General features: G+C 37.7%; 1 protein-coding gene across 3 annotated transcripts in view; it reads right to left on the bottom strand.

Moving 5' to 3' along the window:
• RPA1 (replication protein A 70) overlaps positions 1–14,868 on the bottom strand; it is a 126,073-nt gene that overhangs the window by 54,284 nt on the left and 56,921 nt on the right. For all 3 annotated transcript variants that reach the window (XM_067144813.2, XM_067144815.2, XM_067144814.2), the window contains exon 7: positions 9,893–10,097. In XM_067144813.2, the coding sequence (XP_067000914.2) occupies positions 9,893–10,097 (205 nt within the window). The remainder of the gene's footprint in view (positions 1–9,892; positions 10,098–14,868) is intronic.

The raw sequence follows: 14,868 nt of genomic DNA, 5'->3' as shown, positions 1-14,868 counted from the left end.
TTGAGTTGATGCCAACTATGAGTTTTATCGTACTTAGCTTTCAATTTGAAATGTAGAACAACGCTTTCCCACCAACAGAACTTTAAAGTAAATATTCAACATCAAACATCAGTCAAACAGGCATGGGGCCAATACCACTGGAGGTACAAAGACCGGCCGAATGCCACACGGCCGGTTGGGTTTCGAATTGATAGCTTGTGTTGAGATTTAAATATAAATATCGGTGGTTGTCTTGAACAAACTTTTAGTAAGGCACCTCCGGCCCCATAGGAAAGGGCGAAACATGTCCCAACTCTCATTTTAATAATGTTTTAACTCAAACGTCAACACTTTGAATTGTATTGAATAGGTGGAAGTGAAATAAATTTCTTACATTTATTATAAGATACTTTCAATATATGTATGTACTTTCAATACGGATTTGCAATATTACTTGTAATGGGGCACCCCCCTTCCCATGACTTTTGGCCACTTAGTGTAAGACAAATTTGATTTTCCATATTTTACCATATTTTGGGGTATTACATATTTTATAAAACTTATGGATATTTACATAACTGCACGTTTTATTTTAAATATGTTCCATATTTTATGGTTTCAAAGTTACTCTTGTCAGATAATCATTTATTTTATTAGCATCAGTATTTCAAAGCTGGATTCTTGAATTTTGAAAACAAGATGTGTGGTGTGACAATTCTTTTGGTTATTGCTTGGCCTCCGCTTTGGTTTTATCAGTCAACCCCCTTGATAATAGAAGCCCTTATACCTGAGCAGAGCAGGCAATTAGCAGACCCTAAGAGCCAATTAGGTTAACCTGTTCTATTCAGTATTTTGAAAACAATCAACAGTCATATATGAGCTTTGAGTGCACCTTTAGTGACATTTATATATTTGTTCATATTTGTATGTATGTGATTTTCCAAATGAAGGACTATCAACACAGGGTAAAGATAGTTTTTTGTAATGCCAGCCAGAAAACCATGTCTAGTTATCAGATTACTGGAGCAAACAACACATTTTGACAGAAAAACACAAGGCCAACAATAAGTTAAAATGAAAGGAAGAAATAGAATTTTCCATGAGATATTTAACTGAATGCAAAGAGTGAATTTCATAAGGACCTTTGTCAAGCCCTTATCGGTGCAGATATACCACTCTGCAAGTTAAACAACCCATGCCTCAAGAAGTTCCTGGAGTAAAGCAGACCAATCAACAATAAGGAAGAACTATGTACCATTCATCTACGAAGAAATGCTGGAAGAAATAAAGAAATCTACCCAAGACACTCTAATATGGGCATCACTTGACGAGATGGCAGACAGCGCATGACGAATGATTGTGAATGTTGTCATCGGTTTAACGATTGGTGAGCCTATTAACAGAGCAACAAGAGCATAGCCAAATTGTTCGATGATGCCATGGCAATTCTATTGCTGAATGGTATTAGATATGAAAATGGCTTAGCGTTTCTGAATGTTGTAGCTCTGTATATATACAAAACTGGTGAAGCATTGAAAGTAATATATCCCAAGAGGATTCACTTCACTTGCACAGCCCATGCCCTTCATCAGTGTGCAGAACTTATTCAAGCTAGCTACCATAAAGTGAACCTTTTAATATCTTCAATGAAGAAAGTTTCTTGAAGGTTCCTAGTAGGATTCAGATTGTGAGACGTATGCACCCTGATATGCCACAGCCATCCAAACCCATTATAACTCGAAGGGGAATTTGGTTAGAGGCAGTAGCATTCTATGCAATTAACAGTGAAATCATCAAGAATGAGTTAATGTTTTAGACTCTCGACAACACTGCTTCAAATGAATCAACAAAGTTAGTTGTTGGAGACGAAACAGAGAAAAATGACATAGCTTACATCCAAACAAACTTCTCATGCATTACAACAGCAAGAAAAGCAAGATATTACTCCACCCAAAAGCCCTGTCACTGTAAGGGAAGTAAATGAATGTCTCAACTGCTGCAGTGGAAAAGCTGGGGAAGTTGCAAAAGCGAAATTAAACATAGTGCTAGCCACCAATCCAGTATTAAGTGTTGAATTAGATTTGGATTTATCACCTGAAGACGTTGCAAGGTTAGAATGGTCCCTATAACTTCTTATGAAGTTGAGCGGAATTTCAGTGAGTAAACACGAATTTTAAGAGACAACAGATGCAGCTTTACTTTTGACAATTTAAAACAATGTTTTGTAACCAACTGCTTAGCAAACAGGCCATTCTCTTTAAAAGATTAAGATCTCTCCCACAACCCCAAATTGTTTTTTTAGCAACAGATCAAAATAAAATCCCAACTATACATTAACATTTGTGAAAATTGCAACACTATAAAAGAATAGCCTGAATGAATCCAAACTCGGTGGATGTGTGGAACAGTGTGCCAGCAATAAGTGATTAGGACTGCAGAGAGAAGGGGTAAATGTAAGCCCCGTAGGGTCCTGTCTTGTGGTGTGACCAATAAGTTCTGTGCTACACCAAGTGTAATAAGTAAAGAGGTGCCAAATAAGATGGAAATGTGGAAGTAAGTGCTAGTATGCATCGTTAATGTCAAAGGGTGCAATATCAGTGAGTTCAAATGGGGCAGAATGATCTATCTCCGGAAAGGGGGTTTGTCATGCCGTCACATTTCAGCTCACACAGAGCATGCTGCTACTTCAGTAACGCATGTGTGGCAGCATTGGATAGAAGAGGGTTGTACTCGGCGACAAGCAGCCATCGGACATCGCAATATGACCACAGCATGGGATGACCGCCACCTTGCCCGCATAGCCATAACTGACCATACAGTTTCATTAACAATGTTGGCTTGATGCCGGAGCTCTGCAACAGGCATGAACCTTTCTGCAACTATGATTTGACACAGTATGCTGCAGATTAGGTCAGATTAGATGCCCTCATGCAAAATGAGCACTGTGAAAGATTTGGAATTGAATCCAGGCTTTTGCCATGAAATCTAGTGATTACAAATTGTATACTACCACATCTTCTAACCTGCCAGCCAACATTCTGGGACAATAATGCATCTTATACATCAATTCTTTGTGCTTCCTTGGTACTCTATTCTTCCAGATCAAGTTCCTCCCACTCTGGTAAAATACATTTCCCTAAGTATCCTTTTACTGATCTCTATGTCTAATCCTGCAAATGTTTGCTTCCCAAGCTCAGTAAAACCACGTTAGTGTGTTCCTCATTAACATGTTTTCCCACTTAGCAAGTCACAAATTTGAAGTCTCGATTCTCACCGTATCAAATCTATAGAAAAATACCTCACTTATTGCGTCACAAATATTTGCTATCACCGCATAGTATGATCACATTTTTCCTAGCCTTAAAAATGTTTTTTGTCATCGCCTGTAAAACAAACGTGATTTCCAACTTACGTAAGATCTGTCACCACAGTTGCATGATTACAGGAAAAGGCCTTAAATTCCAGAACTTCACAGGATAATTTGCACGTTCGAAGAGCAAGCCGTTAGCCTCAGGAACGTTCAGTTTTGCTTGCCGGTTAGCGGCAAGTATACTGAAAAACACAGTCTATTTCTCTTGTATTTTGCATTCCATTCAGAAGTTAGAAATTTATTTTGTGTTGAGTGGTGCAGTGAAGTGTAGCAAATATTTGTCGCATGATACTGTAACCTATACCTGGATTATGAACACACAAACATACTGTACCTATAGCATAACGAATTTTCGATATTACTGCGTACTACGAGTACGATCACATTTTTCCTAGCCCTGAAAATGTTATTTGTTATCCCTTGTGAAAGAAACGTGATTTACAACTCGGGTAAGAGCCATCGCCACAGTTGCGTGATTACGAAAAAAGTGAGCCTACGTGTGCTTGTATTTCGCATTCCATTCAGAAGTTACAAATTTCTTTTGTGTTGAGTAGTACAGTAAATTTTGTTGCGTGATACGGTAGCCTATATCAGGATTAGGAACATAATCACGTGAAATTGACTAGTGTGATGCATATTAGTCTTGAGATAGCCTAGTTATGGATACGTGAAATTCCTTACTAATGAAGACAAAATTAAAATTTTTCAGAAAGTCAACTGGCATCCGCATCTTTAAGCGTGCAGGGGTTGCGAATGTCGAACTCGCACCTTTGAGTTTTGACTCGATCATTCGACTATTGGTCAAAGTTTTCAAAATGGCAGTCAAAGTCAATCCTCCTGATTCCTTCTGGTCGCACATGGACCTGTGTAACACCCAATTCATTGTCTAAGAGTGCGCCCAGAAAATAATGTTTAATAACACACTGCTCCAAAATAAAAGGATTCTACTAACATTTGTTTTAGAAAGAGTGTGAGCTGCAATAATACTTGGATATTTTTATTGGCCCCCGTGCATATGTTTTCGTATTTGTTGTTTGGTGTTTTTCAATCCTTTCAGTGCACTTCTTATTTTATAAGCCCCAGCAGAAAAGATTTTTCATATTTGTTCTCTTGCGTTTTTCATACTTTTTAACACTTTCCTCTAATTTTTAGAAATGGTCAGATATAGTTTTCACTGAACTCGCGGATACACAACATAAAATGCCCTCATGTAGGGAAAAAATTGTATTTAGTGTTTCCATATCCCTGTTGGATAGTTTTTATTTGTATATACAGTAGTACGTTTTCTCGCTTAACACATTCATTTTTCTTGTCCCCTGCAGAAACGTCTTAACGAGGTTTTACTGTACTTGAAGCTTTTTACAATTCAATCAATCAACAGTTTAGATTGCAGAAAAGGACCCCAGTTCCTGTAGTAGATAAAACCGAAGAACTTTCTCCTCTCAACGAGGTCTGTATTTCAGTGAAGGGGTTGCAAAAGGCATCTGTACTCTTGAGAAGAGGCCTAAAGGCACAACAGGCAGTAGGTACAAAATGCCTCAGAGTGATGATCCCATCGTAATAATAGCCAAAACATGAGGACGGAACTTCTAAACTTACAAGCGAAACACAGTTCCCTGGGTGCTGTAAAATATGGGCGACCAGTAGACAACATCATGAAGATAGTGATAATTGACTTTATGACCCTGATAGGAAGGGAAGAAGTGATGCATTTTATGGAGAAAGAGGGTATAGAAATGATGGGGTTGAGCGAAGTTGAATGGAAGCGGAAAAGAAATAAGAGAATGAGTCGCAGCCGAGAGGCAAAAAATTGAGTGGGGCTGATAATTTCAAAACAACTGGAGGAGTATGTGGATATGGCAGAGTACATCAGGAACAGGATAATGAAAATTATACTGAGAATGAGGAATGAAGTGAAAGACTTCAAAGATGGACCACAGACAAGGAACAAGGAGTACATTGAAGAATTACTGGAAAAGCTAGAAAAGGAGATAACTGGTGTGGAAGTGATTATAATGGGAGACTTAAATGCACAGGTGGCAAATGATAGACAAGGAAAGGTAGAAAAAACTGGACCAAATGGAATGAAGGACAGAAACTAGTTTTGTGAGAGAAATAGAATAATTGTTGGCAACATGTGGTTTCTGAAGAAAAAAAGAAAAACAGCAGGAAAATTACAAGATATGGTTGGGGTGACAAAAGAATAATATCAATAACTGATTACTGGCCAGTCTATGGATATATAACAACTTTACCAAGAAGAAGCATTCGAATGAGCTCATAGAGTTGTGATAGCAAAAATGAGAGTGGGGAAAATATGAAAAACTGAAGGAAATAAATCAAACCAAACCAAACCCCATGCCATGCAACAGCCCTGAAGGGCCATGGACTACCAAGCGACCAATGCCCAGCCTGAAAGCCTGCAGATTACAAGGTGTCATGTGGTCGGCACGAACCCCCTCAATACAAACCATCACTCTCATTTTTGTTCCGTACTGAAAATAGCGATCTCACTTAGTTAAATTCAATTAATTGTATTGAACAGGTGGGATAATAAATATACTCCTTTTGTAAACTAAGTGAGAACGAATCCCCTCAGCCGTTATTCCGAGCTTTCTAGACCAGGGCCCCTATCTCACAATAATAATCACATTGGCTGAGTGGATCTTGAACCAACCCTCATATCCCGATTAAAATCCATGTCCTGGCCAAGAATTTAACCTGGGGCCTCTGGGTAAGAAGCAGGCATGCTACCATTACACCGCGGGGCCGGCTTTAAAGGAGGTAAGAGATAGTAAAATAAAAGTGAGGAAATTAAAAGTTACCAAAGTACAGGAAGAATTTCTACAGAGACAAACAAAAAATTCCAGTAGGAAATGTGGAAGATGAATGGTCCAACTTTAAAAGGGCATTTGTAAGTGTGTGCCTGAGGTAGAACATCGATGGTATTGAAAGAAAAGGAGTTACCATGGTGGAATGAAGATGTGAGAGAAACTGTGAAAGAAAAGAAAGCATGGCAAGAATAGAACAGAGATTAAAAATAAATTAAAAAATCTTGGCAATAAAAGGAAATACAGTAAAAGTCCCTTATAGCGAGAATTCATAACAGTGAAACATTTACTCGCTATAGCGGATTGCCGTTATATCCGATTTTTTATAAAAGCCAGAAAAAACGCACACACATACTTGCGTTTCCGCAAATGATATCCACACTATGGCTTACTTATTTGTTATTTTTCAAATTCCGATATGTGAAAGTGTATGATTAATTTCATTCTGAAAAAATATAGTACCGTATTTTTCCGAAAACAAGACGAACCCCATTTTTTCCTAAAAAATTAAATCAAGCTCAAAAAAGTGCTTTGTAAAATCATATGAATGCCTCTGTTGCATGTTACGATCGCGCATTTTTAGACTATTTTTAGATGCCGAACATTGGCTTTCGTCATGCCTTTTTTTGTGGGTGCACTATTATTCTTTATTTCCGCGGGTTTAACGACCATTAACTTAAAATTGGCATCATAATACCGAAGAAAACCCGTTGAAAATTTGCCGGCAATACCTATTCCATGCATCTTTACAATACGAAGATCCATCAGGAAATTATTCTTGCTGTCTATAAAACTTACTTCTGCTCAGCGTCAGATATAACCGGCTACCGCTACACGCACGTCTCACTTGCTGGCTAGCGATGTATAGGCCTAATAGCGGACGTTGAAAGTCAACAAACGAGTTTACTGCGCCACGGTATGGCCATTCCGCCCTTGCATTTTTCGTGCACATACCTCACTATTTCATCTTTGACTTCTTTAAAGCGTCCTTGTTGCAGACCACTGAATGCATTTTTTGTACAGTACGCATTTTTTTTAGCTCTTGGTCTTCACGCAAACGCCAAATATTGGCTTTAGTTAGGCCTATGCCGTATTTTCTTGCGGCTGCACAATTATTCTACATTTCCGAGTGTTTAATAACCATTAACTTAAAATTGGCATCATAATATCGACAAGAACCAGTTGAAAATTTGCCGGCAAAACCATACCTTTTCTGCGTATCTTTGCAATACGACTATCCATCACGAATATATTCCTGCTGCCTATCAAACTTAATTTTACTAAGCGTCAAGTACAATAGACGAGATATAACTCTGCCACTGAGTAGCCGGCCTTTCTAAGAATTCGAAGGCTCGGATGTTTTGATCCCATTCTGCCGATTTGAGAAACGTTTTTGTAGAGGCTAATTGAACGCCATTCTCTCTGCACTATTTCCCGAGATCCAGTGACGTTACACACAGGCACTGCACAACCGGTTGTCGCGGCTTGCGATGTATAATAAAGAGGCAGTCGTTTATTGTTTATTTATTTATTTTATGCCTTTGTATGTGGCAAAGTTAGGGCTCACGGCCCTCTCTTACACTTAACTTGTCAACGAGTTTTGTGTGTGCATGCGCGTGCTGGGGGCAAGAAAAGAAGCAGCGTAGTTACTATGGTAGTTGAATGCTAGGCCGCGATTGCAAGACAGCCCTTGAGTTTTTGCATGAGATTCTGTGAAAAAAAACCGTAGTCTTGGATTCGGAGAAATACGGTATCACTCCAGTGGCTTCTATGGCAAACACTTCAGTTTTCTTTTTCAAACAGTTCCACCTAACCTAACCGTATATGCATCATGAAAAAACACTTAAAGCGCCAGTAGAGAAATGATAACCTTCGCGCTATAAATTTTTATAACAGCTTTTCCGTAATTTAACCAGACGCGAGAAAATATGAACTAACCTCTGAAATCAATTATGCACTCTGCCATATCTCGAGGTGTATCCCATTCTTACTTAATTGCAGTATTTAGCCTTAAAATTAAGCGGTCGTTTAGTCAGCCTTTACTATTAACGATTTAACAACCATTATCGGACACGTTATTTACGCATTTATTGCAAAAATATGCACTCTTTCATTTCAAACTTTTTACGGAACACCAGTCGACGGGTATTACTAATCGACTCTGACATCGCCTTTGAATGTCGACGAGAGAACTCGCTAGTGGACATAGCGAGAAAACTATACCAATAATGGACCATTTATATTGGTATTATAAATTTACTCATTCTGAACAAATATTTCAGATTCCTTATGGGAATCAACATCTATATCATCTGATGGCCAAGCAGGCATCAATTTTTGATAATGAGACAAAGTCTCTCATAGTGCATTGGCACTGCCAGTGGCTGCAATTAGCCTATGCAGTGGCCTCCATGATATGCACTAGCCAGCATCTTCGTAGGTGTGCTAGGTACCAACTGATGAGCCCAGCCTAGCACATGAGGGCGAAACGCTGGCAACCAGGAATGAGTTAGCTGGAAAATTTATAATGTCCAATAACGGACCATTTATATTGGTATTATAAATTTACTCATTCGGAACAAATATTTCAGATTCCTTATGGGAATCAACATCTATATCATCTGATGGCCAAGCAGGCATCAATTTTTGATAATGAGACAAAGTCTCTCATAGTGCATTGGCACTGCCGGTGGCTGCAATTAGCCTATGCAGTGGCCTCCATGACATGCACGAGCCAGCGTCTTGGTAGGTGTGCTAGGTACCAACTGATGAGCCCAGCCTAGCACACGAGGGCGAAACGCTGGCAACCAGGAATGAGTTAGCGGGAAAATTTATAATGTCCAATAACGTACCATTTATATTGGTATTATAAATTTACTCATTCGGAACAAATATTTCAGATTCCTTATGGGAATCAACATCTATATCATATACCGAAGGTAATCGATCACTTGCAATATAATCTCTGGGGTGCATAAATATAGGAAATGGAAAAATTTGCGCGCGCTTAACCACTTGTAATAACGGATGCGTCAGTGATAGGGCTCTCGCTGTAACCTAAGGACGATACACAGTTTAATATAGGAATTCTGAAGGGACAGAAAGAAATTGTCGCTATAACGTTCTCGTTATATGTAGTACTCGTTATAGCGGACTCCTACTGTATAAGAAATGTAAGATAAATTGGGAAGAGTTTACACAAAAGATGGAAATGGATGGAGCTGGCAGCAAAAGAATGATGGATGGAATTATACAAAGTAAAAGGAAAGAAAGAGTTTATACAAAGCTGCTGAAAGCAGAAGGTGGAGAGTTGATAACACATCCAGAAGAAATAAAGACAGACTCTCTTGTCAACACTACCTCGAAAGACAGTCCCGATCTCTTCAGCAGCATTAATTCATCTGACAATCATTAAGAAAGTTGATGAAACTACAGATATTTGAACACTCATCAAGTTTTTCCCACCAATACAGATGGTTTTAGAAGTTACTTCCATGCTGTTGTATGTCCCGATATTGCCACCAACAAAACCAATAGTCACAACATACACCGTAACTGCTGGAACTGCACAATGAGTACTGTACTCCCCACTAAATCTGCTGAGACAGAAACAGGTATACGAATCGGTATGCAAGTGTGAACTACACTGTCACGAATAAATTAATCACACTCAAGGAACTGAAAGATTGATTAAAATAAAAACACATCTTACCAACAACATTGTTTGGATCGATCTCAGCCAATTTCTGAAGAGGAGTGAAGCTGAATGACAGAGATGGAAGGTCTGAGGAATCATCATGACATGGAATAACTTGCGTGTCTGATGTGAATGACAGCTCGTAATCATTTCTTAGGTTACTGAATTGTTTATTGGCAGTTTTAACTGAGCAGCGGCTGATGAAGTACACGTTGTTCACCTGCAAAAGAAATTAGAAATAAAAATATTATTAACTTCAGTATCTCTGAGTTCGAAAAATAAGTAACTCATGCACAACTATACCTACTGAAAACATTAGAATAAAGTTAATTAAGAACAGGAAAATTAAATCTAGACACAAAATGAAGACTAATCAGAATTTTTAAAGGATAAGAATTTCATGAGTATTGGTCCATATTGAACTGTGAATTACAATAGCAGTTAAATATTTTATATTTAAAGTCCACCTTTTCAATACAAATTATAAATGATATACTTTTATTCAGGGACTAGTTTCGACCTAAATCGTAGGTCATCATCAACCATGACGCAAATTATACAAATGTATCAAACAAAATAAACAATGTAACAACGCAATGGTGTTAAAAAACTGTACGTACAATGATTGAATTTTAAGGCTGGTTGAATAAAATAATTTCTGTAAAACGTTTAAGCAATGGAAGATACAGTGTAGTGTCGATAATATTAAAAATGATATGTACATACCATATGAGAAATAAGGTAATGTTAAAGATTTTTGTTGCAGTACATTAAAGAGATCCTTTTAATAGATGTTCCTAAAATGCTGGATTGCTGCTCTATGTTAAAAAGTTGTTTTTTTATAGATATTCATAAAATGCTGGTCGCAGTTCACGCATAGAAATGCTACTGAAGTTGGCTCTCCAAATAAGTCACAGTGCGTTCGAAGTTCAAGTGGTCCAAAGCCAAGGTGTCTTCTTAAGATATCAAAATGTTTGAGTTGTGTACACAAAATTATACATTCAGTTCATGTGAATGTGATACGTGATGTTAGAAAAGGCTCTTCTGTATAAAGAATCTTGCTTTTAAAGAGTTCCTTTTTGATAGAGGTTCGTAAAAAGTTGGTGCAATATATTAAAAGCTGCTTTTGATAATAAAAAAACCATAGGTTGCAGTTAACACATAGAAATGCAATCGAAACTGGCTCTTTAAATACGCTGTAGTCCGTTCAAAGATTAACAGACAAAATCAAGGTGTCTTCTCATGATATTAAAACATTTGGGTTGTATGTACAAAACTATACATTCAGTTCATGTGAATGCGATGAATGGTGTTATAAAGGCTGTTCTGTTTAAAGAATCTTGAATGATTATGATTGTTGCGCATGGAGGTCCAAGTACAGTAGTAGTATACATTCAGAGGGGGTGGAATTTTGCAGTTCAACTGTATTAGCTAAGAAGCAAGAAACTCTATTAAAAGAAATAAAAAAAAAAAAATAAATAATAATAATAATAATAATAATGGAACAACCTTACATAACTCTACTACTATTAATAACTTTTCAAAATCAAGAGTATATAGAATAAAATGCATCAGCTCTAATTTTTCTTATGTTGGCCAGACTGAAAGGAGCTTTAGTATACGGTACTTAGAACATGTCAATACTCTGAAATATAATAAATTTTCAGCAGTTGGACAACACTTGCACGACTACAATCACAAGTTTACTGACATTAATCAGGATATGGAAATCCTCAAAATTATGCATAAAGGACCCCTCCATACCATAACTGAAAACTGCTTCATACATTTAGACCAATATTTTAATCCAAATTTCAATTTGAATCACATTTCCGAAAAATCAAACTTTTTTTTGCCCTGCTCAGTCATACTTTCAAACACACTTTATCTAGCAGTCAGAGTCTGATATTTTTCGTTCTACCTACATTCCCGCATCCATCGGCCCCTCCTTAATCCCCTTTCCTTTCCTTCCTACCCCACTCTGTTCTTTTTTCCCCTCCCTGCACCTCGCCCTAAAAACTTCAGTAGAACCTCATACATTCCTGTCCTCAACCTTTATTCACATCCCATACAACATATGTCATTTGTTATATTCCCTCTATCATAGATATTTTTATTCTTAACCATCATCTATACAAATAAACATTTTTTCGGTCCGCATTGAACTGCGAAATCCCACCACCTTATAGACACTACGAACGCAGTCTAATATATACAGTCGCGAAGCTCTAATAAGAGGAAGGTTCGTCCACTCGACAGCTGGAGGAACACTAGCACCTCTAGCGGCTAGGTAGAGGCAACTTGCTAGCAGCCAAGGAACGAATTACCACTACAGTCTAAAATGGTCATAACTTCTGAACCATTCATGCAAAGAATGTCCTGACAAGCTTATTGTAATCCTTATGAAATAGTGGAGGAGGTCAAACAATTTATTTCGATGAGGAGTTCGAGGATAATATCGAAATATTTATTTAATCTTAAGGAGTTATGTTTTCTTACCGCGGACTATAACATAAAATCGCTTCTAGAGGGTAAACGGTTCGAAATAGGTATATACTTTCGCGGACTTTTTTGTAGAAGTTTTTATGCTCTACAATTCCTATGCTTACACTTGGGGTCTATCATTGACAGTTCAGGCAGCGTAAGCCAAGAAAGCAAGTGACCGACCATGGTAGAGCGCTGGCCTTCTTAGCCCAACTTGGCAGGTTCGATGTCGGTCGGTCACTTGCTTTCTTGGCTTACGCTGCCTGAACCGTCAATGATAGACCCCAAGTGTAAGTGTACGAATTGTAGAGCATAGAAACCTCTACAAAAAAGTCCGCGATGGTATATACCTATTTCAAACCGGTTGCCCTCTAGAAGCGATTTTATGTTATAGACCGCAGTAAAGAATAATAACTCCTTAAGATGAAATAAATATTTCAATATTATCCTCGAACTCCTTATCAAAATAAATTGTTCGACCTCCTGCAATCTATATATATATAAAATAAGAGTTTTGTCTGTACTTTGCTCAGAATTTGAAAAGAATGGTATTTCTGTATTGGTCATGTCCACAGTAACCAGGAAATGCACTTTTTACTTTTCCGTAATTTCTGTCTGTCTATCTGTCTGTATGTATGTACACGCATCACTAGAAAATGGCCAAAGAGAATTTAATGAAAATCGGTATGCAAAGTCGGGGAATAAGTCGCTACAATCTAGGCCATAAATAATTTTATTCACGCTGATAGAAATGGTAGTTTAGGGGAAGGCCTAAAATTTAATTTTCAAATATTTATGTTATTAGTAGTTCTATCTTAGTAAAAATCTGTATGCAAAGTCGGGCAAAAAGTCGCTACAATTTAGGCTATAAATAATTTTATTCGTGCCGAGGAAAATGGTAGTTTAGGGAAGGGTCTAAAATTTAATTCTTAAATATTTACGTTATTAGTGGTCCTATCTCATTGAAAACTCGTTAAAAATGTCGGAGAATGAGTCACTACAATATAGGCTATGAATTATTTTATTCACGCTGAATGAAGTGGTAGTTTAGGGGAAGGCCTAAAATTTAATTCTCAAATATTTGTGTTATTAGTGGTCGTATCGATAAATACCACATAACAAAAGTTATATAGAATTAAATTTCCGACCATTTATATCATACTTTTTTACCGTACCGGCTATGATAACACAGATATTCATGAATTTGTATTTTTGTTGCTAAGTCCATATCGACGCCGAGCCACGAGAAAAAGGGTTAACAGAATTTAATGAAAATAGGCATATAGAGTCGGGGAATAAGAAACTAGTCTAAGCTATAAACAATTTAATTCACCCTGGATTAAATTTTGGTTTAGGGGAAGGCGCCTAAAATTTTAATTTTTAAACACCTATGTTTTTTGGTCCTTTTGAAAAGTACTACATCACGAAAGTTACAGAGAATACAATTTCCAATCATTTATGTTTTATTCAGTTTTACCGTACCAACTATGATAAGAGTGGTATTTCAGAGTCAGAAGAAAACTAAATATGAAGGCCTACAATATCGAAAGGGCATAACATTGATCAACTATAGCATTACATTGACCATTGTTTGTTGTGATGTTATTTGTCTCTTATGCTGCCTCTCAACTCCGATAGATGGTATTACTGCGGCGTTCCTACCGACGTCATTGTAATGCATGTTCATTTCAGTTTGGAAAACCACTAAGGCAGTCTTTCTGAGGATGTGAAAAGACAGGTCGAGAGTGAGTGTCTACCATTATAATGAAAACTTCTCAACCTGACTGAACATTGGTGGGATATAGCTGGGAAGTTAGAAAACTTTCTTCTTTAGCAAGCCATTCCTCTGGTTCATACATTTTCTGATACAGCTGGTACATAATACACTGGTTCTTCATAGTCTTCCCGTCATTCAATCCCTACTCTGGCACGCTGTTTTGAATGAGCAGTGTGCATACTTAAGGCAGAGGCTGACGTAGTAGTAGTAGTAGTAGTAGTAGTAGTAGTAGTATGGCCTGGTCTAGAATAACAATCTAGGCCTATTCCAAATTACAACACCACAATTCACTAAATAACTTAAAATTCAAACCCTGAAAAGAGCCGTTTCTTAAGAAAAGCTCTTCCTCTCCACTTTTATTACATCCTACATTCATTTTATTTCAAATTATCAGTGAAAAGGGGGTTTCTCCTCAGCCTCCAAGTCAGATAGATTTCTTCCGCCACCAGTGTAGCGAACTGATATTTTCTGACTCATCAGGTACTCCTACGAAACAGATTAGTAAAAGGGCATAGCTTTGCCCTAGGAGTTTCCACTATTCGACCCTCTCCCCGCCGATAAAAGACGAAGAGTGTTCACGAATCACGGCTGTCTGCAGCTTGGTCATTCCAGTTCTGGAACTGTGGACTGTTAGATCGGCAGTGTAGTCCTCTTCGTTAAAAGTGAGAAAATATATGGTGTTTCATTTGATCGAATATTTCATATGAAAGCATTGCTTTTAATCGCGCCA

Source organism: Anabrus simplex, chromosome 1 (assembly GCF_040414725.1).
Source record: "Anabrus simplex isolate iqAnaSimp1 chromosome 1, ASM4041472v1, whole genome shotgun sequence".
NCBI classification, from domain to species: Eukaryota; Metazoa; Arthropoda; class Insecta; order Orthoptera; family Tettigoniidae; genus Anabrus; species Anabrus simplex.
The sequence above is the reverse complement of the archived record's forward strand: the minus strand, read 5'-3'. Positions and strand labels throughout refer to the sequence as shown.